At 38.6% G+C, this 24062-nt stretch overlaps 1 protein-coding gene across 1 annotated transcript; it reads right to left on the reverse strand.

Moving 5' to 3' along the window:
- Nucleotides 1-14063: 14063 nt before the first annotated feature.
- LOC149828256 (oxysterol-binding protein-related protein 3C-like) lies at nt 14064-23410 on the reverse strand. Its single transcript, XM_090017480.1, has 10 exons — nt 23053-23410; nt 20463-20556; nt 19044-19160; nt 18836-18908; nt 18626-18744; nt 17737-17858; nt 15697-15873; nt 15225-15369; nt 14732-14910; nt 14064-14466 (listed from the first exon to the last, which is right to left on the reverse strand). Exons 1-10 carry the CDS (start codon nt 23139-23141, stop codon nt 14223-14225), a joined length of 1359 nt encoding a protein of 452 aa, XP_089873606.1. The 5' UTR covers nt 23142-23410; the 3' UTR covers nt 14064-14222.
- Between the last annotated feature and the right edge of the window lie 652 nt (nt 23411-24062).

Here is a 24062-nt window from a genome sequence, read left to right on the forward strand (position 1 = left end):
ATCCTTCAGAAGAATCCAGAGGTCTATTGGTCCATCATATGTGATTCATGGGTTGATCTTAGGGATGCAAATGGTTTACCCAACAAGAATCCAAGTCCATTAAGAGGGTTTGGTAGTCAAATCTGGATCTGATTAAAAATTGGACATGGGTTTGGCATTAAGTTTTGCATTCAAACTCTTACCCGAATCCAACTAAAAACTCGGCCCAATTAAGTGTAAATACAGTGTTTTAGGCTAGTAGGTTCCAGGTTTGATTTTATCTTTTTTTTTATCTGAATCTGACTCCGAACCTGATTTGAACAAACCTGATTAAGTCAGACTTGGTAATGTCGAGATCTGCCCCGATTCCGACCCATTTACATCCCTGTTTTTTTATATTTACAGAGAGAAACTGCACCCAAGATCAGAAACCTAGCTGTGCTGGCTCTACCTGCCCTACTTACGATCACTGTCCTGGCAGCGTAAAACTTCGTGGGTTCATCCCTTTCCCCTAGGGAGTCACCATGCTTCAACTTACTCAAGGAGTGATGCCCATGGGATTTGAACCTACACTGCCCGCCTAGCGGCCTAGGCCCCCATCCCACTATTCCAAACCCCTTTGGGGCATTTACATCCCTGGTTGAACATCATTTACCAGAAAGAGGCTCCATGCCCTTGCAAGACAAACTCCCCCTAAAAAAAATGCAAATGCATGCAGACATGTGTTACTTATACCTAACTGCCCTATTGGCCAATGTAGGAAAGATGTCATGAGGCAATATTTTTATTAATTTTGAAATTAGTCTCTTAATTTATTTTTTTTAAGTTAAACATGGGAAGGGCATCAAAAACCCATACATATTTCCATTCACAAGGGGGTGGTGAATAAGTTTTCTTATTAAATGCAGGGTTAATTTAAAAAAAAAACCTTGTTGACTGTGGGCCCCACAGGAAAATGAATTTATTTTTGAAAGGCAAGTTGGGGTTTGGCAGACCCCACCAGTTATTATTCAAGCGTACCACTGGGTTTTGAACCTGCATAAGTCCTACCACACAGAGAAGTGCACTGACAACTCATACCAACCACGGGGTATATTTGTTTCACTTACATAGGAAAATGGGAGATTTCTTATGTAAACCACTCATTTTCATGTGTAAAATGGGTGAAACAAGTGAAGCCTTATAAATGTCAAATTTCAAGCAAATGTCAAGGAATAAAAAACCAACTAGCTATTAGGGCCCATTTGTTTCAAGGCTTTTTCATGGGAAAATGATAGGATAGAAAGTCCTAACTTTTCTCGTCATTGATGAAACGAACAGCACAATAATGGGAAAGCAAAGTCCATGCTGGTAGGTATTTCCCTTGCTGTCCTTACCCGTTGTCACAAATCCCTTTCTTGAGAAAATATTGCCAAGGGAAAATCTCGAGGAAATATCAGTGTATACGAATACATTAAATATACAACAATAATACTAAAAACCTAAATAATATAAAGACTAAGAAAAAATATATCATGTTATAATTATCAGTTAAAATCGTGATATTTTCAAATCATACAATATCTTGAAAATATCAATCTTTTTTATAACGTTACTCTTTGAAAAATATCATGATATTTTCAAAATATCAGCGATATTTGTATGTTCTCACCCCTCTTTTTCACGTGTTTTTTTTGTTCATATCTTCCACCTTGTGTAAATTGTTTTTCATCCTTCAGTCGCTACTGTCTTACATATGTTTCATTTAGTTTTCATGAGAAATTGCCGAGCTGACATCCATTTCCCACCCTTGCTCATCATGGATATGAACAAGAATCTTAGCATCATGGTGGGAAAATGTCATGCTGTCCTAGTTTGCTTCCCACACCTTTCCTTTTCATGAGTAAATCCCTTCATACTTCCCTTTTATGAAAGAATTTTTAAGAGAAAGCTGAGGTGAAAAAAGATTTTACAAACTCACGCTATTTCTCATTAAAGACCCTTTCCTTCCATGTAGGGGTGTCAACTGGTCAGGTTTTGGTTTGGACCTAGGTGGAACCAGACTTGGATCAGATTTTGGGGTATGGTATCAGGACCGGACCCGGGTCTAATCAGTTCCACTATAAAAAAAAAAAAAAACCATACCCAAACCTGATAAGAACTATATGAACCAAACCCGGACCATACCCGATAAAACCATAATTTTTTTCATTTTTACACTAAACCAGGCCCATTGACACCCCTACTTCCATGGGAATGAAACAAATGAATTTGTGCCAATAATAGGAAAACTCCTCTCCTTCCCATCCCTTGCAACAAACAGGCCCTTAGTATTAATATCATCATTAGAAAATTCCATTTCCAGGTAACGAGGAAATATATAGCCTCATATCCGGATCAGACGTGGCCAGGACCATATCCTATTAATTGGATGTTGGTTAAACAGATTCAAATTCGGATTCTGATGGTAAAAAGCCCATACCGGATCCACTTTTTTTCATGTAAATGGATTTGGATATCCGTTAATATCGGATATTTGTCGGATTCGATGGTTTTGGCTCACCAAAAGCAACTAAATGGAATCAAACTCGGTCGAATATCGGATAAAATCCGATTCCTTGGGCAGGATTGTAATTTTCTGGTTAGGGAATAATTTAGGTCTACCTTCCTCTAGGTCAGGGTAGGGTATAAAGATAGATGCAAAGTTGGGTAGGTGAGCTCACAAGTCACAACCAACTGCTAAACCTCTTTTCTTACTATAAATTCTGTCATTTTCCATTCACAGTTTCATGTGACCCACCTCTGCATTGGCATAAGGTCCTTGTTCTTTTTTTTTTCTTTACTATAAAGTAATGCACCAATTTATCAAATAAGCAATATGATAGTCCTTTATGTTTTATAGGGATAGGCTTTAACAACACCTTTTAGGTTTGCCTTCCAAAACCAGATCCTTTTTAGGGATTCTAAAACCCCAATGAAGTTGAACAGATCATTCACAAAAGGCTGTATTTGATGGATTCGGATCTCAGATCTGAGGATCTGACCCAATGTTGTCAGTATCCGTATTCACCCTGTATCGTTTGACCAATGATTTAGGTGAATCGGCCGCTACCGATACTCAAGTGAATCGTTCTGAATCAGCTAAAAAGTAATAAAAATATTAAGTGTCAATCAGAATGTGACATGTGTTAAAACCATTAAAATAATATTAAAAAATGTATTTTAAGTATTTTTTACATTTATTAAAAATATCCGATTCAAGAGTGAAGCGTATCGATTTTCTGCAGATACACACCAATACCAGCAACATTGATCTAACCTGGCATGGGGCCTAAGCCGAATTAAAGGGCTGAGAGAACCAGAGGATCTTAGATCCTTAATTTGGTCTAGGATCCTCAATTTTTTTTGCCCAGAGGAACACTGGTCAGGCCAAAGATGAAAGAACCATAAATCCTTCCCTTTCTCTGTCATCCCTCAAACATGATATTTGATATTTGTTTTCAGATCCTTCAAATCGGAGCAACCAAATGCACCTTAAAGTAGGGATGTCAATGCATGGGTCTGATTTACCCGGACCCGACCCAGATGAAACCCTATAGGCTCCGGGTATGGTGATAAATAAGAAGACCCGATTAAGCCCCAGGTCCAGATCCTGAAGGTCAGATTAATACATGGATCTGGGTATAGTTTGTGAAATTTTATACCAGACCCGGGCCTGACCCAAGTTCTGATTAAGAGATGCGATTTTTCAATATAAAAATGATAAAAAAAATTATTATTTTACCGGGTATGGTCCGGGTCTGGTTCATGTAGTTTTTATGGGGTTCGGGTATGGTTTCTCTTATAATAGACCTGATTAGACTTGGGTCTGAACCCGATACCATACCCAAAAATCAGGTCCAAGTCTAGTTTCACATGGGTCTGAACCGAACCCGACCCGTTGGCACCTTACCTTAAAGGTTCATTTGAAATGCGGGACAAAATTCGACTCCAGACAAAGTGGTCCACATGGTAATGTTGTCCCGTGATTGACACATTTGGATGGGGCCTATCTTCGCACTCGAAATCATCCCTATCTTTGTACCCCTCTTTGGGATTTTCACTGATGTAAGTTGTTTTGATCGAATCGGATTTCATAGATGTGACATGCACCATTCATTTAGTGAATATCAACATTTAAATTGCCTAAATTCAACTTGTATGCAGGATTTTTTTGTCCATTCAAAAATCAATGGTTGAAAAAACACAAAATTTAAAAGAATTCACATTTTTTGTTGAGAAAATTATGATCCAAAGATAGATCCTTACTAAATTGACCATGTTCAATGCAATTATAAAGTAGGATTTGATCCAAACAACTTGTATCATAAGATTTACGAGGGGTATGATGATGAGGGATGAACTGAACTGCCATGTTTGGGTGGCGCACGTACATGGATGCAAACACCTTAAGAAAAAATGACAGATTTTCCCAACTTTTATCCTATTCCATTTTATATATACTCTTTCTTCTTGTTCTTGTTCTTGTTCTTCATTGGTTTTCGTCATTTTTTTTTCCTCAAATTTTTTTTTTTTACCAGGGAAACCATTTCAGGCACAGAGACCTAGCTGCACTGGATCAGCCTGCCGTACTTGCGCGGTCTATGTTCATGTCAGCATAAAACTCCGAGGGCTTACCTCTTGATCCTAGAGAGTCACCAAGCTTTGGGGACGCCCATGAAATTTGAACCTAGGTTGCCCATCAAACGTCTTTTGTCCTCAGTTATTTCAAGTTTTTAAGCTCATTTCCTCCATAACACAAGGACTAGTACAACTGGCCATGCAACTCAAGGAATGCCTTGTCATCACTTCTCTCTAGAGAAGTCAAGAATTCACAATCAAGAAGCATAATTTAATGTCCTTCATGACTTGCATTATTGAAACCTATCTAAAACCATAACAAATATAAAAATAAAGTATGATTTCCTCCAAGCCCACTTTAAAAAACTGAATTAACAGATGTCCTTCTAAGTCTTCTGCCTTAAAACTAGGGGTGGCAATCGGGTCGGGTTGGCGGGTCGGCATACCTCAACCCGAACCCAACCCGTTTATTAAACGGGTTGGCTGTGGCAAACACGAACCCGACCCGTTTATTAAACGGGTAACCCGACACGACCCGCCAACCCGCTTAATAAACTGGTTGGGTATGGTAAACAGGTTGGCGGGTTAGCGGGTCAGGTTGGCGGGTGGATCCGCCCGCCTAACCCATTTATTAAACGGGTCAGCTGGGATGGCGGGTTGGCATACCCCTAACATGAACCCGACCCGTTTAATAAACGGGTTAGGCGGGTTGACCCGTTTATTAAACGGGTTCGTTTTTGCCCAACCCGAACCCGCCTAAGAGGCGGGTTGGCGGGTTGTGTCAGGTTTTGCCACCCCTACTTAAAACAAATCAAAGCAATAAAAGAAAATGCACAAAAAGAAAAAGATGTTCATCTTATTTAGGGCCCTTAAGCTGACTTTTTTTTTGTGGGGTTTAGGCTGGAGGAAATTCCATATATTAATGAACACATATTGGCCAACTCCAGCTGGTAAAATCCTTAGAGGTCCATCTTACCCATTGAGATTACACCTAGCTAGTTTCAACCCTGTGACAAGAGACATTCCGATGCAGGAGAGAGCGATACACTACCGGGCCCATAGGGTTCGTTCCGATCCATTTTGGTTATTTGATTTTTTTAATTATTTAAGTAAAATATTGGATTTTTTTTGCTACATTTTGGATCTTAATTGAGTTTTAGATTCATACAGACTGCTTTTTTATATTCTATCACGCGTTTTTGTTAATAGAGCAATGTGATGTATTTAGTTTATTTAGCACAAAACATATATTGGATGAGGAATTTCTTATGCTAACATTGGTTTTTGAACAAATAAAAAAGTTCAATGATTCCATATTAGGCTAAAACTTTGCAATGAAAGAAATAGAGTGTTCTTTATCAAAACAATTCAATGAAAATATTTTATGATAAATACATCTATAAGTTGCATAAAGTAAAAACTCCTACAACTATGACTTTTCATACCAAGTTCATAGTCAAATTTGGATGGGCAGACCAATATATATATACTAAAATGAAAACCTACTATATGAAACATGATAGTTAAAATTCTGTTTTTGTTTTTTCAAAATTCTGACCCCATAGATGTGTTCAACATGATTGATTTACTCTAAATCAATACTTGGATCATGCATTTTGGATGAAAAAAATGGTATTTGAAACCTCAAAAATTTATAAAAATTGTAGGCTTTTGATTTTTTTAAACCTTATAAAAACCTATCTATGCATCAGAATCAAATGTTCCAATTAAGTGATTCCTATAAAAACAAACATATAGATCACTGTCAAAATTTCGAAAAAACACAAAAAATTCATGAAAATCCAATAACATGTCTCATTTACAAATTTTGTATTTTGTAGGTTTTCATTTCTCTCTCTCTCTCTCTCTCTCTCTCTCTCTCTCTCTCTCTCTCTCTCTCTCTCTATATATATATATATATATATATATATATAGAGAGAGAGAGAGAGAGAGAACCATGTCTCAACTTGAACGAGCAATGGTGGGCCATGTGGAATAAGATATGTAAAAGTCTTGTTCAGTGCATCCAGCACCTCTCCTATAATTAGCTTAGTATATAATGTTCGCAAGCTTCAAGATCATAATATATTCAAAGAAACAGCAAAAACAAGAAGTTAAAGTCTTACGCTACACAAACTTTAGCCTCTAGGGTTTCAAATTACAATATGAAATAATCGGATGCGGACATGATTTTTATTTTTGCTACCGAATCTGATGGGTATTCAGATTTGATGGATATCTGAATCTAAACACATGTAAAAAAGGTGGATTTGGTATGAGTTTTTTCATCCAAATTCAAATTCAAATCAAAATACCCTCAAGCAACATCTGAATGATTAGTTGGATCTAGTGTTGGTCACATCCAATCTGAATCCAAACAGTTTACATCTTACAATGGGGGCACTAGGAGAAAAGGACAGGTTTCTAGGTTCCTAAAAGCTCCTGTTAGCTCAGTTTTCTCATGAAAGTTCTTTCATATGGTGAGAGTAGGGGTGTCAACGGCTGGGGTTTGGTTTGGACCCAGGTGGAACTAGACCTGACCTCGATTTTTGGGAATGGTATCAGGTCTGGACTCGGGTCTAATCAGACCCACCATAAGAGACCATACCTGGATCCAATAAGAACTACATGAACCATACCCGGGCCATACCCAGTAAAACCATATTTTTTATCATGTTTACATTGAAAATTTATGGGTCTTAATCGGAACTCGGGTCGGGCCCGGTCTGGTATAAAATTTCACAAACTATACCCAGATCCATGTATTAATCGGATCCATGTTGTAGTGACTCTTAATCAGGTCTTATTTATCATCACCCTATAGGGTTTGGTTCGGTTTGGGTCGGGTCAGGGTAAACCCACGGTGAGAGGTATGATGGATAAAGCTGGGGCCTACCTATGTCAGTATGATACTTTACCATCATGATAGTTGAATATTTGTTTCACCCTGCAACATGAAAGGGAAGGAAAGGGATTCCAGCTTAGCCCTTTTCCATGAAATCCTAGTGTAACTTTGGTAGTACAGCATAATTTAAACCCAAAATGGAACCTGCTCATAATAGAACAAAAAATCCCCCCCCCCCCCCCCCCTTCCACTAGTATTTGGGTATCTATGGGTCTTATCAGGGTGGACCCAGATGCTTGCAGCATTGAACTTATATTGGTGGATTATGGATAAGTCCACATCAGCTTGAGTTGGGCCCAAAATAATTGAATTACCCCAGTTTTTTTTCTTCCTTTTTTGCATCATTTACAGTTTCTTGCACCTCGTTTTCAGATCCGGATCGGGGACAAAACTTGTCAAGAGGAATTGGTGGTCCAAGTAAGCTCAGAAAGTAAAAGCCTAAGCAACCAACCTGACAAGCCAATCTCACCTGCCATCTAGGCGGGTCTAAATCTGGACATGTCAGGTCAGCTTGGGTCCAGAACCGTTGGCATCCCAAATTGGTTGTGGGTGATGTCACCCACATTGTGGGGGTGGCCCAGATCCCTTGTCCATTTGTCGACAACACCATCCTGGATTAATGCCCATGCACGTTTAGATAAAATGATAAAAGTGCCCCCACTCAAAGGGACTCAAAAGGCAATTTTTCCATCTCTCTCTCTCTCTCTCTCTCTCTCTCTCTCTCTCTCTAGCTATATATATATATATAAATAGGGATAGCATGCGGGGTGGAACCCATAAGAGGGTGTTTAAAACTAATCTAATATCAAGGATGAATGCAGCATGGTCAAAATAGTAAAATCGACTCTTAGATCATAGTTTTTTTTTTTAACCTAAGAATATATTTTTTGATGCATGAAAATTTGATACATTGTAGACCATTAATTTGTTTATCCTAGTAAAATCTAACATACATGACAGAAAAACATGATCTATGTCAGTTTCTGCTAAACATGATCTAGGTTAGTTTCATGTAGATTGCATTAGAGGGTCAAATGTACAAAAAAACTGATAAAAATAAAAAATATTACAGTTTTCACTAAAAGTTTCTTACCCACAGACTGTAGCAATTATATATATATATATATATATATATATATATATATATATATATATATATATATATATATATATAGCTTTACCTGTACCAACAAGAAAGCATCACAAAGCGTAAGTACTATTATTAAATTATTGACATCACATCATCAAGTTGAGATTTTGGCAGTCCATATCTCATTTTCTCATCCGTCCGATGACTTAAAAGGTCTGGTTACCGTACACGGAATATGCTACTGCCGTCACTAGGGTGATGTGTGGTGTGGTAGGGGACCATGAGCCCATGTCTATAATACATCAACTAGAGGTTGATAAATATTGTTTATCCTGCATAGTTATTAAATAATTAATAATAATGAAACAAATTATTGAGAAAAAGGGCCCCAAATCAAGATTCCTATTGACGTCATAAGGACAATCACTAGAGTTGAAAATTGCAACGTAAGCGAATGATTTTCCTTCATTTGGTAGATGACCAATATGCATTCTACTAGGGGTGGCAATCGTGTCGGGTTGTCGGGTTGGTGGGTCGACCCGACGGGTTGGCGGGTCAGCATACCTCAACCCGAACCCGACCCGTTTATTAAACGGGTCGGCTGTGGCAAACACGAACCCGACCCGTTTAATAAACGGGTAACCCGATCGGGTAAACGGGTTCTCAGGTTCGCGGGTCGGGTTGACGGGTCGGGTTGGCGGGTCGGCATACGGGTTGGCGGGTTGACCCACCCGCCTAACCCGTTTATTAAACGGGTCAGCCGGGTTGGCATACCCCCAACCCGAACCCGACCTGTTTAATAAACGGGTTACGCGGGTCTACCCGTTTATTAAACGGGTTGGCTTAAGCCCAACCCGGCAGTGGGATGGGGCCTAGTGCGTTAGGCAGACAATCTAGGTTCAAATCTCATGGGTGTCACTTCTTACACAAGCGGAAGTGTGGCGACTTCTTGGGGGCAAGGGGTAAGCCCACAGAGTTTTACGCTGCCATGACAGTGATTGAAAGTACGACAAACAGAGTGAGCACAACTAGGTCTATGATCTTGGGGGCGATTTCTCCATGTAAATAAAAAAAAACTATGTGCCCACAAGTAGGGATGGCAGTGGGGCGAGGCGGGGGACAAGGTCTCCACCCCCGCCCTGCCTCAAGATTTTATCCTCCACCCCCGCCTCCATCCTTGGCGGGGAATGGATTTTATCCTCCATCCCTGCCTTCATCCCCGTTTCATGTCCTCCATCCCCGGTTCAAACGGGGATGAGGCGGGGATCGTAGCGGGGCGGGGAAAAGTGCATGTCCATCCCCGTCTCCACCCCCGGACGGGGATGGATTTTAACCTTCATCCCCGCCTCCATCCCCGTTTCATACCCTTCATCCCCGGTCCAAAGGGGGCGAGGCGAGGCGGGGTCCCGCTTTCCCCCGGTCCACTGCCATCCCTACCCACAAGGACTCTTGTGAATGTCATCAAGTTGATCGGAGGTCATGAATTCAAAGCTCAAGGGAGGCACCCCTTACCACAAGTTCGAAACGAGGTGTACTCCTTGGTGGTTAGACGGGTACCTCAAAGGGTTTCACCAACCAAAGGCCTACCAATATGCAGTTGATGAATGGGAGGGTTTTCTCTTGGCCTAACAAAGAAAGAAAGGTATTTTTTCACATCTGATATGTGAAACATATCATGATATACGCTTTTTCATGAAGCTATAAAGATCATTTTTTCGCATCCAATGGAGATAGAACAGAAAAGGGAACTATCTGTATAAGATTGAACATGTGATAATAGGATGTCCCACATTGAGAAGACTATATGCTACTAACGGATATACTCATCTTTCATTATTCATTTTTTTTTTTTGTCTCGAGACATGGATATTCTAGACCAACGGGGGCTCCGCTTGTCTGGCATGAGCAGTTAGTGCATGTCACCTTGTGTTGGGACGTTGCAAGTTCGAACCCCTAATGATATGGTTTTATAACTGGTAAGGGTCTGCCTAACCCCTAGAAAAAGACATTCTAGATACCCAAGTAACAATTACTAAAGTATTTTTCACATTTATTAAAAAAATGGCATATTGATTTTCGTACAATACAAGTGATACTGACAACATTGGTCGAAGTCGCGACCAGCTGCAGACTGGGCCTGTATCCAAATAGTGATGTGTGTGGAGGGAATTTGTATTGATCTAGTATTCAATAACAAGAAACACATGCCTATGTTTCTATGTTCACTTGAATGTCTCGTAGCTCATGGATCCACTTAAGGCAGATCTCTTTTACGGTTGTTACTCCTGATAGTGCACTGTAGTGTACAAAACTACCACATTCTTGTCATTTCTAGCCATAATAATGTAAAACAGATAGAAGGACAACATATAGATTTCTGTTCATGTACAACACCATTCCCCCAAAAGATGCTATGCTTCTTAATTATGGCATTATATAATGCTTCTTAATTATGGCATTATAGATTTTGACCTCCTAAGAAAAGGAAAACCAGGAAGCAAACAGAACATTATGTTTGGGTAATCATTTACTGAATCAAGTTATCCTAATCACATGATTTAGAAGATCGTAAATTACCTTATAAAAAGTAGGTGATTATGAAGAATGTTCATGATGTCAAAAACTTAAGAAAATCAGACACACATTTGTTGCATATAAATGTACGTTCTGCCAGCAGTTTCTAGAGCTGCAAAATGAATTTGGAAAGGTGAATCTTCAAACTATATTAGGGCAGGAAACCTAAACAATTGGCAATGTGCTTAGGGGAAGGAAATCAAAAGCAAAGAAAGAAGAAAAGCAAGTAAAAATTGCACAATCCAGAAAGGAGGGTTGGAACATATTATGAAACTTGCAGTAGCTGCAGTTTTATATTTTTGTATTGATGACACCATCTGGTCCTGAATTTCTGAGGATAGGAGAAAGTGTATCATTGTAGGCATCTTTAGGCTCTGTTCAAAGGGACTTCAGAAACACAGGGCATTAAGGTGCTTGCTTCTGACTCAAAATATCCCTCATGCTCCTCTTTAGGGCCAGAGAAAGGTGCACTAATTCAAGCTACGTTGGCCTGGCTGCTTAATCCTGTAAGAAGCCTCGAGTGGGAAACTGCCATTCAGCTGCAAGAACAATAACTGCTTCCTCCTATTGTGGAATGATTCATGTTACTAATCTTCTGGAAACAAGAGATCAGTGTAATAGGAATGACAAGGTCCTTTCTGGATCAACTTATCTGCTACTATGAATGAAAGGCAGACATGGTATTAAAGCAATGTGTGCCCAAGACATATACCAAGCCTTATTTATCAGGTTTAACAAAAGAAGGCACTGTAGGACAAAAAGTGGAGGTAGAGGCCCAATTGGCTTCAGTTTGGGGGATAAAGCAATAGACCAGCCTTAGTCCTATGCTTAAACCAACAGGCAGTTAATATAATCAAGAGATTCAAGACATAAGGATGAGGTAAGCTTCATTTGAACATTTACCTGTTGTTCATCAATGGGGAAAGAAAAAGAACCTATATATCTCTGCAGAATCTTCGACATTTGTGGATTTTCCCTTCTAGACTCTTCTTCTCCCTAGTGCCCAAACCCTTCATTCCCTCCTCCAAGAAGGCTCTTGACCTCAATGTATTTGGTAATCTCATAGTCAAATTGTTCAGGCAATTTTTCAGATGAATGTCATTCTCAAACCCTTTTTATAGTTTTAATTTCTGCACCTCATCATTGGAGAACAGAATTTTCTGCCGAAGAGTTAGTCATCTCCTAAGATACAGACATACAGTATATAATTCAGCTGAGTCCATGAAACTAAAGCAGGTCAAATTATTCCATGTATACAATCTGGGCAATGATTATAAACCATGCTCACAAAGGTGATGTGAAAGACCTAATCAATTGAACGATAGACCTATTAAGATCCACTATGAAAATAAAAGCCAACGTCTTTTCTTCATGAACATAATGGATGGCCCTGACTATAACGATTCAACAATACATGTTTCCCACCTTAGCCCAAATCAGGACAAGAGCTTTGCTATACCATTTTCATCAAAATTATTTAGAAAAAAAAAATAAGAATGGAAGAAAGTAGGTGAAAAACAGAGATATGGCCATAATTCCAAAAAAAATGAACAGAGCAAATAAGTGCTGCATAGAGAGAAAAATCAATAGATCATCCAAGAAAGTTTAAAACAGTAAAATATAATTAACAGGCCATTAGCAACTGTTAAATTCAGGTTTTTTGTTTATCCTGTCACTGGAAAGGGCCAACAAATGTTAGCTAAGATTCTTTGAGAAACAAGTTCAAAAGCTCCAACAATCATTCTTATTTATGGCTCCCTATGTAACATTGATACTTCTAAAAGGTCCACACACCTGTGTCACATGAGTGCGACACTTGGACGTGGCTTCCACAGTGTCAAGTGTGGTCAACCTCATCGGGATCTATTTCTGTCCAAAACTGGACTCAGTTAACCCTAACAAAGTCCAGTTTCAACTATAGTACACACACTATAGTACACACACACACTCATGTGACATAGATGGCTGCTGATTCCTGCTCGCCTATCTAAACAAGCATAATAGATAGCCCAAGCTCGACATTAGTACTAAAACTAGAGAAAGTCAAGCAAGATTCTTATCAGAAATTTTTGAGATTTCAAGGAAGCACAATTTCTTTGCCTAACTCATCAGTATCCCTGGGGCAAGTTTGACATACAAAAATATGATAGCCTCCAGCACCAACCTTAGCCAGTAGCCACCCTCATCAAGATGGATACTTAGCGTCCCTAGGGGCTCCATACAATTTGGTGGAGAGAAAGCAATTAAACTTTTCAGGACTTCAATTAGTAACACTGCATTATGGATAAGAATCACACAGGATATGACTCCTTAATTGATATATGACATCTAAAACTACTAATACTGCTCCTCATATTGGATAGTTGTTTCACACAACATTTATGCATGGAAGCAAGAGTAGTTGACATTTAAAACTTAAATTGCCTTAAAGATTTTGCATAAGTCCATTTTTCACTAAATTCATGAATGGACATACACACTTACTCGACATTTAGAATTCCAATTGTTTTAAATATTTGGCATGGTTCAACACTTTTAAACCAATTTCCATTCTCTGAAGCAAATTAAGATGCAGTATACATAGAATATTCATAAAGAAGTACTTTAAGTTTGGAACATATATTCCTGTCAAAAAAGTTGATAATAATCCAAAAAACTTGCAATCTAACTCATGAGTGGCTTTAGCTTTTTGCTGGAACACATTCCTACTTCTTCTTCAAGGAGTAGAAATCCCTGTGCTTATATAAGTTCTCTGTTCTTTTGGGAACCCTATACTTGGGCCTCTTCAACTGAAACATGCCACAAGTTAATGAAACTTAGGTCCAGTACCTGGTGGGAATCACAGAATAGTTCGTGACACCCCAATACCTGGTGAGTAGACAAAGAAGTTCAAAGAACTTGATGAAAACAATAACATTTCCTGAGAATCCCTGATATAAATATAGGAATGAAAGTTGTTAACATCACATTGACAACCATGCTCCAACTACCATATAGAAGGTAAAAACAAAAAAATATACACCCAATAGTAATTGGGAGCAAATAAAGAAAAGAGGCATACATAAAATACATTTATTACACAGACAATGTACCATACTGCCAGGGGTTGAACTCAATAGACTTCACATCAACTTCAACACTGCTACCTGAGCTCTCAATTGCAACACGATGTTCTGTGTATTTTCCATTGTATTCATAAACTTCCAATTCTCCCCAAGGAGTCTGAGTGACTTCTCCTGTTAGACTGAACCATCTTGGCATAAATTTGTCATCATTGGCCTCTCTGTTCCGCTTTTCAGCTCTTTGTCTCTCTTCCAAACTAAAAGAATAATAATGTCTCAGACGTTACAGATCATGCACAGGATGATACTTAACTGAAACCATCTATCCACAGATGCATAATTCTCTAGCAGTCACAATTATCTTAACCATGAATAAGTAGATAACTTTGTAGTAGAGTACCCAGTATCATGGAAAATAGCAATAAAGAGATCAATAATCATCATCTATGTGATATTGACTGAAGATTCTATCTTTAATCTCCTGATAGCAATTTAATGATATCAACATGTAAAGCAGCATACCTGCTCTTTTCTGCACCAGCTTTTGATACATCACCCATTTCAAGAGCATAGCGATCAGGACGTAATCGAGAGTCCGATGTGAGCAAATTCTTTGGAGCAGTGTCAAAACTGTTAATTCTATGTGCAAAATATGTGTACTGGAATTTGTCATTCTCTGGAACTGCTGCAATTCTCCATACCTATAACAAATTTCCACAACAGGGAAAATTACACCCCAAGCTTTTCTAATGGAGGTTTGTTGCACTAATCTAATGAGCCCAAGTAAAAGAATCATCCAAGTTAGTTGATCAGTGAAGCAACTTGATAAAGTTTTATTTCCTCTAACAATTTCGATTTCTTGGCTGATAGCATATCCAAAGACAAGTGTTTCTTCGGTGAATGCCAAATAATGTATGAAGTTGCTTTAACAGAGAGAAACAAACTACATATTATCATGCAACAAGGTGAAATGCTAAGCATGTGAATGAATAGAAACCTTGACAATAAAATTTACCTCCTCCAGTTCTGTGCCAGGAAGAGGCTCTCCTTCTAGGTCACAATGCTGATAACTCATGGATTCATTCCATTTTCCAGTCATTAAAATTTTAGGTTCCTCATCAGCATTATAGACATATCCATCCACTTCATAACGACCAGAACTGCAAATATATACCAATTCTAATAAGCTACCAACCATGTGAAGGCATTTACCAAAAAATGAGAAACAAAAGTGACGGACTTAATCAAGAATGGTCAAGACAAAAGGGACAGAATTAATCAAGGATGGTTAAGACCTCTTACTATGTGATTCCAACATGTTTTTACATTCATAGACATATTCCAAAAAAAGACATAAAACACACCCAAGGTAGTCCCAACCATTAAAAGGCTACATAAAAGGCTGTCTGAGTCTGAACAAACTTCTCCAAGTTGGCTTTTAACTTTCAAAATATACATCCAATAGAAGCATAAAAATTTAATCATACCCAAACCATCCACATGGTTGAAAATACAGCACAGCTTTGTCCCCAGTGGTTAAATTTGTCATGATCATCTCCCCTGGTGAATCAACCCAAGTTCGCCCAAATATGAGATTGTTAACTTTGGTTGGAGGGGGAACCAGATCTAGAACCACACCAGTTTTCTTCAGGGTTACACGTGTTCTGCATGTAATGAAATATAAGAACAGAAATCAGACAAAAAATTATTGCTCAACACTAAGTCAAAAAAATTGTTTTCTTTTTCTTGGAAACATGCATCGATATTGGATTGAATAAGACAGATGGACGGTTAGGTCATGCAATCATAACCAAGGGGTCCCGGATCGAATTTCATGGGGGTTAACCCCTGGCTTGCCAATCCAAAAATAAAAAAGCATCGGTATCTGGCATATACTGATAACTCATACTGTAAAGTTGAAATAAATTAACAACGACAAGACAGTGAAGCACTATTTGTAATGCATCTACTTGCAGAGTTTAGGGTGATAAATAGTTATGAAGTAATAAGTGAAGTTGATTTAGTATTATTCTCAACTTTCCTTTCCATGATAAAAGGAGGATCCTAGTTGCATGACAAGGATGCAAAAGTAACAAGTAACATTAGGAGAAAACAAGTCAAGCAATAGAACTACCTAACCAAATTTATTTATAAGAAATTGCATCAGATTCCTTAAGTCCTAACTGTTGAGAATCAGGTATTAATGGAGTAGAGGCGTTTTCATCTTTTACATCTTCCTGCGCTACCCATCATGGATTGGCTGAACTCATTTCATATATTCTTTATTTCAGTTATTCATTTGGTGTTTCTTTGTTTCACATGTATTCTCTATGCCTCTTTTGTAATATGCCTTGGAGTGGCATTGTTGTAAATAATTATCATTGTGTTGACTTTTGTGTACCAGACAATTAGGGCTTCTTTATTACTAATAAAAAAAGAAGTGTGCAGCCTCCACACTATGAGAAAAGGATTGGTAAAACAACTTCCTCTCTAAAAGCTTCTTCCTCCTTAACATCCATGAAAATTATTACTAACAGCCAGTGTAACAAATACTGGTGATATGGGAGTAAGGGCAGTTTGGAGCCTGCAGAGTAATAAATTGCATTCAAAACCAGTGTAGGCAAGTGGAAATTAAACAATAAATTTCCTAACTCCTGCATATTCCAAAACCCCAATAACTGATTGCTGCCGAAGGGAACTTCAACATTCACTGCATGGCAGGTTTAGGCTTAACATAAAAGGCAGTTGTTGCATGGCCACAAATTATCTTCCTAACAATTACATTAACCTTTCTTTGTGCTTCTTCTTTTCTTGTTACATTCTTTGGGAGTGATAGTTCCAACCCTCTGCCCTTGTTTGATAAATATTTTCCTCTAAAATAATTTATAACCACCACAAATTGCGACAGAATAAAACACACATGGCTAGGGGTGGGCATCGGGCCGGCCCGGGCCCGTTTAGAGTTCGGCCCGCCGGGCTTTAAGTGTGTCCCGGCCCGTTAGTAAATGGGCTCGGGTTTGAAGAGAAGCCATGGCCTGGCCCATTGGCCCAACGGGCCAATGTGAAGTGGGTCGGGTCCGGTCCGACCCGACCCAAATTCATTTGCAAATAGTAATAATTAACAAGTTTTTAACTTCCCATGCACCCAATTAATTATCTTTCTAGTTTCATAAAATTAATGTAACTAATTAGGTAAATAGTAATAGTTACCAAGTTACTATGCAATAGTTATTATTTTTAATTTTAATTTTTATATTAATAAATAACTCAAGCCCATCGGGCCAGGCCGGTAGCCCGCGGTCCGGCCCAAGCCCAGCCAACGTATATAATGGGCCGGGTTTCAGCTCGGTACCTAATGGGCCCCGGCCTAAAACCTTGGCCCAAACCGAGCCCAAGGCAGGCCGGGTCGGCTTGGTCCATCGAGCAGCCTGGCCCATTGTCCACCCCAACTCATGGCATCTAAAATGGAAGGACTGAATAGGCAGATCGATATTCCTAGAGGGAGGAGCTAGGCATGTAGAATTTACCTTCCAACAGGGTAAACATCCACCGAGTTTCCCAGAAATTTTGTCTTTAACTTGGATGATACATCATAAGTAAAATGTTCATTTTCAGCATGCCCAGCACTCATGGGAGGATGATGACTTACCTGTTCAACAAAATACGTCAATATTCACTTAAGAAACATCAGAAAGATACTGTCATTACAGAACCAAACCAAAATGATAACAATTGAATTGTCCAACATGAGACAACTTACAAAGAAACTACTACAAACTTGTTTTCTAAAACAACACAGCCAGAAAGCTATGTAACATAGACACTATTCGAAGGGCAAAGTACCCATGCCAACAGAAAGCAACCAGGGTACAGGTTCAGGTACAGCTGTGGCTGCAGCCGAGCATGGATCAGCAAAGAGTCAATGTGATCAACAACAGCCAACCATATTTGTCCAATATTTAAAGTCAGCCAACATTGGATCGACCAATTCTATGCACTTTTGGATTCGATAAGTGAACTTAGCCAATTTTGTCCAAGTTTTTTATATATACTTTAGGATTCAACAAGCAGACAGGTGCAATCAACAAGCACCAAACAAAATGGTCCAATTTTTGGACCTGGCCAATAACTTTGTCCATTTTGCCTTTTTTTTTGTCTTCAGGTTCTTTTAGTTTTCAATGCTCAACACAAGAGCCTGTATGGTAAGTGTTCCTGAGTTAGTCCATAACTTCATATTTAGATGTAGCTTGTATAAGTGTATGTGTGTGTATGAGTGTGCAGTGTGCACCCATCTTTTCAGAAATTCATGTTGTAACCTTTATACCCTTATCGTACCCTGTATTGGTGCTTGTATCCCTGTGATATAGCAAATAAGGAAGCGAGGAAAGAAGAAAACAAGCATGATGGATCACAAACCTGCTCTGCTATGAATGTAATTCCTCCATGATTAACCATTTCATAAGTCTCTCCAAGAATGGGATTGAAAGGTTTCCAGGTTCGTTGATATGCAAAGTACACAGAAATTGCCCATGATGCTGAAAAAATAATGAGTGAGTTCCAGGACAGTACCAAACGAATATAATTTCAACCGAAAAAAGGAAGGAAACCTCAGAAGAGCACTCTTACAAGCATAGACCAACCGCATATAAGGGTCCTCACATTCATCTGCCTGGTCTAACAAGCTAGAATACTCCATTAACTGCAGCAACCATTTTGAATTTCAAAATTTATGAAAAGAATAAAAAAAGTGCATCCCTGTGCACATAAATCAACAAGCATCATAAACGAAAACACTGCTAGATAGAATCCAGTTCAAAACCAGCACAATATTCACCTCAGCCATTTTCTGGATCATTGTCATTGGCTCGAAAATGATAACAGGAAGTGTTACCAATGATGTAATATCTGCACCGATATACTTCTGCATCATCTTCCAATAGCTTTCCCGTTCCTATAAAGCAAGTTTTCTGTTTAGTGACACAAGGTTTATAAGCAACAGCGGAGGGACTTGCAGAAATCCTCCAAAAGGTGCAGTGATAAAGATTGCTAATAATTTAAAGAACCAAATTAGTTAAGAGTATAAAACCAGCAAAAGATAATGACTAAAACAAGAAATCAGCATGCATTTTTTACAAGTGTGGAAGTGAAAGTAAAAGAAAATACTCTGCAACATCAAAACATAAAAACATGCACTCACATCACTAAACAAAGTAACAAACCATAAAATGGTATTAGACAAAACATCATCAATGCCAATTTGGTTATAGTCTGGTTATAGTCTTTATATCGACTCAAGCTTGTCAGCTCCTCAATCAAGTGCTCAGAGACAACTTTTGTCTCTTCAAAACTTTAAATATTGCCTTCAATATCATATTAACAGCCCATGTAACCACTGCAAGGGGAAGGGTGAAAGCATGTGGAAGAAAAACAAGCAAGCTACAAATCAACAGTCTGATTCTGCAAAAGATATCAAATGGAGAAGCTGCAAAGAGGGTGGAACTTCACTGGATGACCCTTAAGCTCACACATTTCATATTTCATTCTATTGATGTTCACAAAGTAGGAACAACGTGTGCTGACTAAGAAACACCCATAATTTGAGTTCCATCAGATGCAGAGACAGCAATTTTACTGCTTAAATACCAACAGAGAAAATACATTATTTCACCATTTTCTAAATTGTTTGGTTAGATGTTTATGACGCTTACATCTAACAAGCCTATGCCCTGCCTCATGAAATTTACAACAGTGGCCTCATTTCAATCATTTGTTCTGCTCATACAATAACATGGCTAAATGGACCTATTGTTGAGCCCTACATTGATGGTTTAATAGCAAGCATTGGCACTATGAAGGAACAGGACAGATAAAACCCAACACAGCAACTAATGACCATATTAAGGACTCAATCCAGACAGGAGCCTAAAACTTTTGTCACGTAGAAAGACTAAATCTTCAGACATGTATAAAGAAATTTATAAAATTCTCAATGTCCACAGAATTGACAGTTGCAGTTTTCTTTCTTTTTCCGTTGGGACCAACAAATCCATACAAATGAAAAACTCTCTCTCTCCTATATATATATATATATATCAACAATTTAATTTTTATCATTCATGACTTGTGGAGGTATATCTAGCAATCTGTTGAAATCTACAATGTTCTTTCACAGAATCACAGAAACATGACAACTGGTCCATAATTGAAGTATTGAATCACTGGATAGAAAAAATATTAAATAACAATAATGCACCTCTTGTTTCCATCTCCCTCTCTGAGCTTCCTCCTCGGCATCTTCTTTACCCCCTTCAGGATTTATAACTTCTAGTCCTTCATATCCGAGCAACCTAAGGACAAAATATACATATTTATAAGTCACTGTTAAAAAGAACCAGTCAATCAAAGAATTAAGTGCCATATTCAAGAAGTAGGCAAGAACCATATTACGAATAATAGTTTTAATGAACAATTGCAATCAAAGATTCGTAAAAAGGCATTTTGAAACCTAGTTCTTAATGATGGTATGTAGAAAAGAGAATATATCAAGACAACCATAGGATAATATATACATACATATGTATAGGTACACGTATAGGTTTTATCTAAAGGCAAACCAATTATATTAATGTTAGCATGTTAGCAGCATTCAACTGATTAAAATGCCCAAAAGACCCTTAAGTGCATGTTTGATTGCACGGATAGTGGTGTCCACCATCCACGCATCATGTGGGGCCCACACACCCATGCAAACGCAGGATGCCCAAAGGCGTGGGACACCACATTCTGTGCATCCCTCTGGGATGCTTTTTGGTGTCCGTGGGAGTTCCGCCCTCCTCCCTAGAATATGGGAGGACAGGACACCCCTAGACACAACAACAACAACAACTACGCCTTCATCCCAAAACAATTGGGGTCGGCGATATGAACCAAAAAGAAAATCATTCTGGGTCTTCCACATGAATCCTTCTCCTCCAATCATTTTTATCCAATGCTATGTCCTCGGTGAGGTTCAAAGCATTCATATCCTTTCCTATCATCTCCATCCAAGTCTTCCTAGGCCTACCCCGACCTCTTTTAACTAATATATTTTCCCATTTCTCCATCCTTCTAACTGGAGCATCATTAGGCCTTCGCCGAATATGTCCAAACCACCGTAAACGTTTCTCTCTCATCTTACTTTCAATGGATGCAACGCCTACCTTCTTACGTATCTCCTCGTTCCGAATCATATCTTTTATTGTATTTCCACACATCCATCTAAGCATACGCATCTCAGCTACACTCATTTTTTGAATATGATGTCTCTTGGCAGCCCAACATTATGTACCATATAGTAAAGCTGGCCTAATAGTCGTCCTATAAAACTTTTCCTTCAAAAAAACATAAAAGTGTCGACGGAGAGCCTTGGACAGGGATACTGGTGGACAGGACAGGACACCACGTCCTTGTCCAGGGATGTCCTTGAATCAAACGTGTTGTAAAGTATTGGCACTTTTAATATATATTGTTACTTTTTGGGACCAAAAAAGTCACTCGCTTTTCAAATTCAAAGTATTAAAGCACCATATCACTTTTTAAAAAGTGTATTTGACTTTTTGTTTCCCTCCAAAACAAGACCCACTTAACCTCCATAAAATAAGTGTGCATTTTAAAAAACACATATGTACAATGTATAGCACAAAATTTCTGATGATGCTAACGTGATCACAACCATGCCTTTATCTCATAAAAGCCGTCCCATAAAAGTCATCCATTACTTAGTATGCTGTCTCTAATCGCCTATTAGAAAAAAATCGAGAGTAGAAAAGAAGCTATGCACATGGTAACTAAGCAATAGTTTGAATAAATTGTTGAAAATGGTGAATCAATAAAGTTCACAGCACCAGACTGCAGCAATTGAATGGTCACCCGATTGGTGCTACTCAGGGAACATTACAGCCAAGTAACTCAAAGATTATTTCAGCCCTTAACCACATCCCAACTCTAAACGAAATTACATGCAGAAAAAGGGGTGTGCAATGCCAATTAATATACAACATTGACACAATGGAGCACGATACGACACTATCCTGTGCAAACACCGTAATTATCGAGGGGAAGACAAATATGGTGAGGAAAAATCTCTGAAGATATCCACCATACAAACTCCGAAGAGCTCGAGCGAAAATAGATGTATCATGGATTGTTCCTAAATAAAAACAACAATCAAGAATAGAGACCAAAAGAATCTCGTCATAAAAGTCACAATGGAAGATTAAACTGCTATGCAAAGCTTCATCCAACAGACTCCGTAACATTTGTAAATGCAAACCCGTATTGGCGACACACTTAGGATGCGAGAACAGATCCCAATCCCGATCAGGACCAGAATTATGAAGATATTCGCCAGAGATCAAGCGAATCCTTGCACGCTAACTCAATCCTGAACTCCGCAAAGCTTCTATGCATTGATACATCCAAATACCCACATAAAAATACAGTAATTCGAATTAAAATCAGTTACGACGTTTTGATCTCTTTCGCCTCAGAAGTACCAACACCCACGGAAAATGCGATTTTGATTTGTCGCGAATCTTTGATATTTAAGGTCCGATCTCATCGCAAAAAGGCGCATGGATCATTCAACAGGACAAGATTTTGCGTAATCCCACTCGATTCTCCCTCAAAAATCCAGAAAACCACAGAAAACGCCCATACCAACAACGCGATTACCGAGTAACAAATTCACATCAAAACTAGGTCAGACAACCAATCGAACGCAACGATAACACAAACAAAAATATAGATTAGCAATCAAAATCCCGAATAACCGCGAACGAGAGAGAGAGAGAGAGACGGCGTACCCGTTGACGGATTTGTGCATCGCGCTACCCAAATTGGAGAGGCTGGATGCGATGGATGAGAAGAACCCTTTCTGATCCTTCGAAGCCATCTCTATCGGGATTGTAAAAAACGCTAATACCCCTGCTCTCACTGATCAGAACCACAGACGACGGCGGCGGCCGCCGGAGAAGAGAGAATTGGGATCGGAAAAGGGAAGGAATTCCGAGTCAAGATCCCGAAAAGGCTTGCTCGGGAAGGAACCCCCGAGCGGAAATTTCTGGGGAGCTCGACGGGGTCGAGGATATTTATGGAGAAGGAGAGAGGGATGAGTTGCAGAAGGCGAAGAGAAGAGGAAGGCAGCGTTTGGCGCTTTGCGCGTTTGAAGCGAAAACCAGGAACTTCATTGAAAACGATCGCGCAAAGCTGGCGTTCGAGTAATTTTACAAAAAACAACCTCACTTATCAGATATTTATAGAAAGCTGGCACTTGTTTTCATTTTTTACACTTAACCTTTGTTCTTTCATTTATATTTCACGGGCAATCATTCCTTCCAATTGAGTACTTACATAAATGACTTAAATACCCTCAAGTTTGATTTATTGTACAAGCCATTTTATAAAAAATGGAAAATAATTGATCATGTCAACTTGACTGTCCGAATGAGCGAGAAATCATGGGTGCAGTCTGTATGACAAATATCACAACATTTATGAAAATATTGCAAGAAATTACCCAAAAGGTTTAAAAGGTAATTTTTTGTAATATTTTCAAAATATCATGATTTTTTCATAAAACATAAATATTGCATTTTAAAGTGATGTTCATATTTTTCTAAAAAAAAAAACTTGTGTTTTTTTTTTTTAAATTTTTTTGTATTTATTTCCAATAATTAATTTTTTTATTAACAATATTTTGCCAAAATGCAAGTTTTTTTTTTATTTTTGCAAATTTTTTGAGATATTTTGCCTTTTTAAACTTTCATCCCCTATTCCTGTACCATTTCGAACGAAAATCACACAGGGATCAGAG

The sequence above is a fragment of the Nuphar pumila genome, chromosome 9 (assembly GCF_984573655.1).
Source record: "Nuphar pumila chromosome 9, dmNupPumi1.hap1.1, whole genome shotgun sequence".
Taxonomy (NCBI): domain Eukaryota; kingdom Viridiplantae; phylum Streptophyta; class Magnoliopsida; order Nymphaeales; family Nymphaeaceae; genus Nuphar; species Nuphar pumila.

What these genes read in the sequence shown, in the direction of transcription:
- LOC149828256 (XM_090017480.1), bottom strand. Translation starts at nt 23,141, where the DNA reads ATGGCTTCGAAGGATCAGAAAGGGTTCTTCTCATCCATCGCATCCAGC. An exon ending in CAACCATGTGGATGGTTTGG is followed by an intron (nt 15,370 to 15,696) that starts GTATGATTAAAT and finishes ATATATTTGCAG; the next exon opens with TTCTGGTCGTTATGAAGTGG. An exon ending in CTGGCACAGAACTGGAGGAG is followed by an intron (nt 14,911 to 15,224) that starts GTAAATTTTATT and finishes AATTTGTTATAG; the next exon opens with GTATGGAGAATTGCAGCAGT.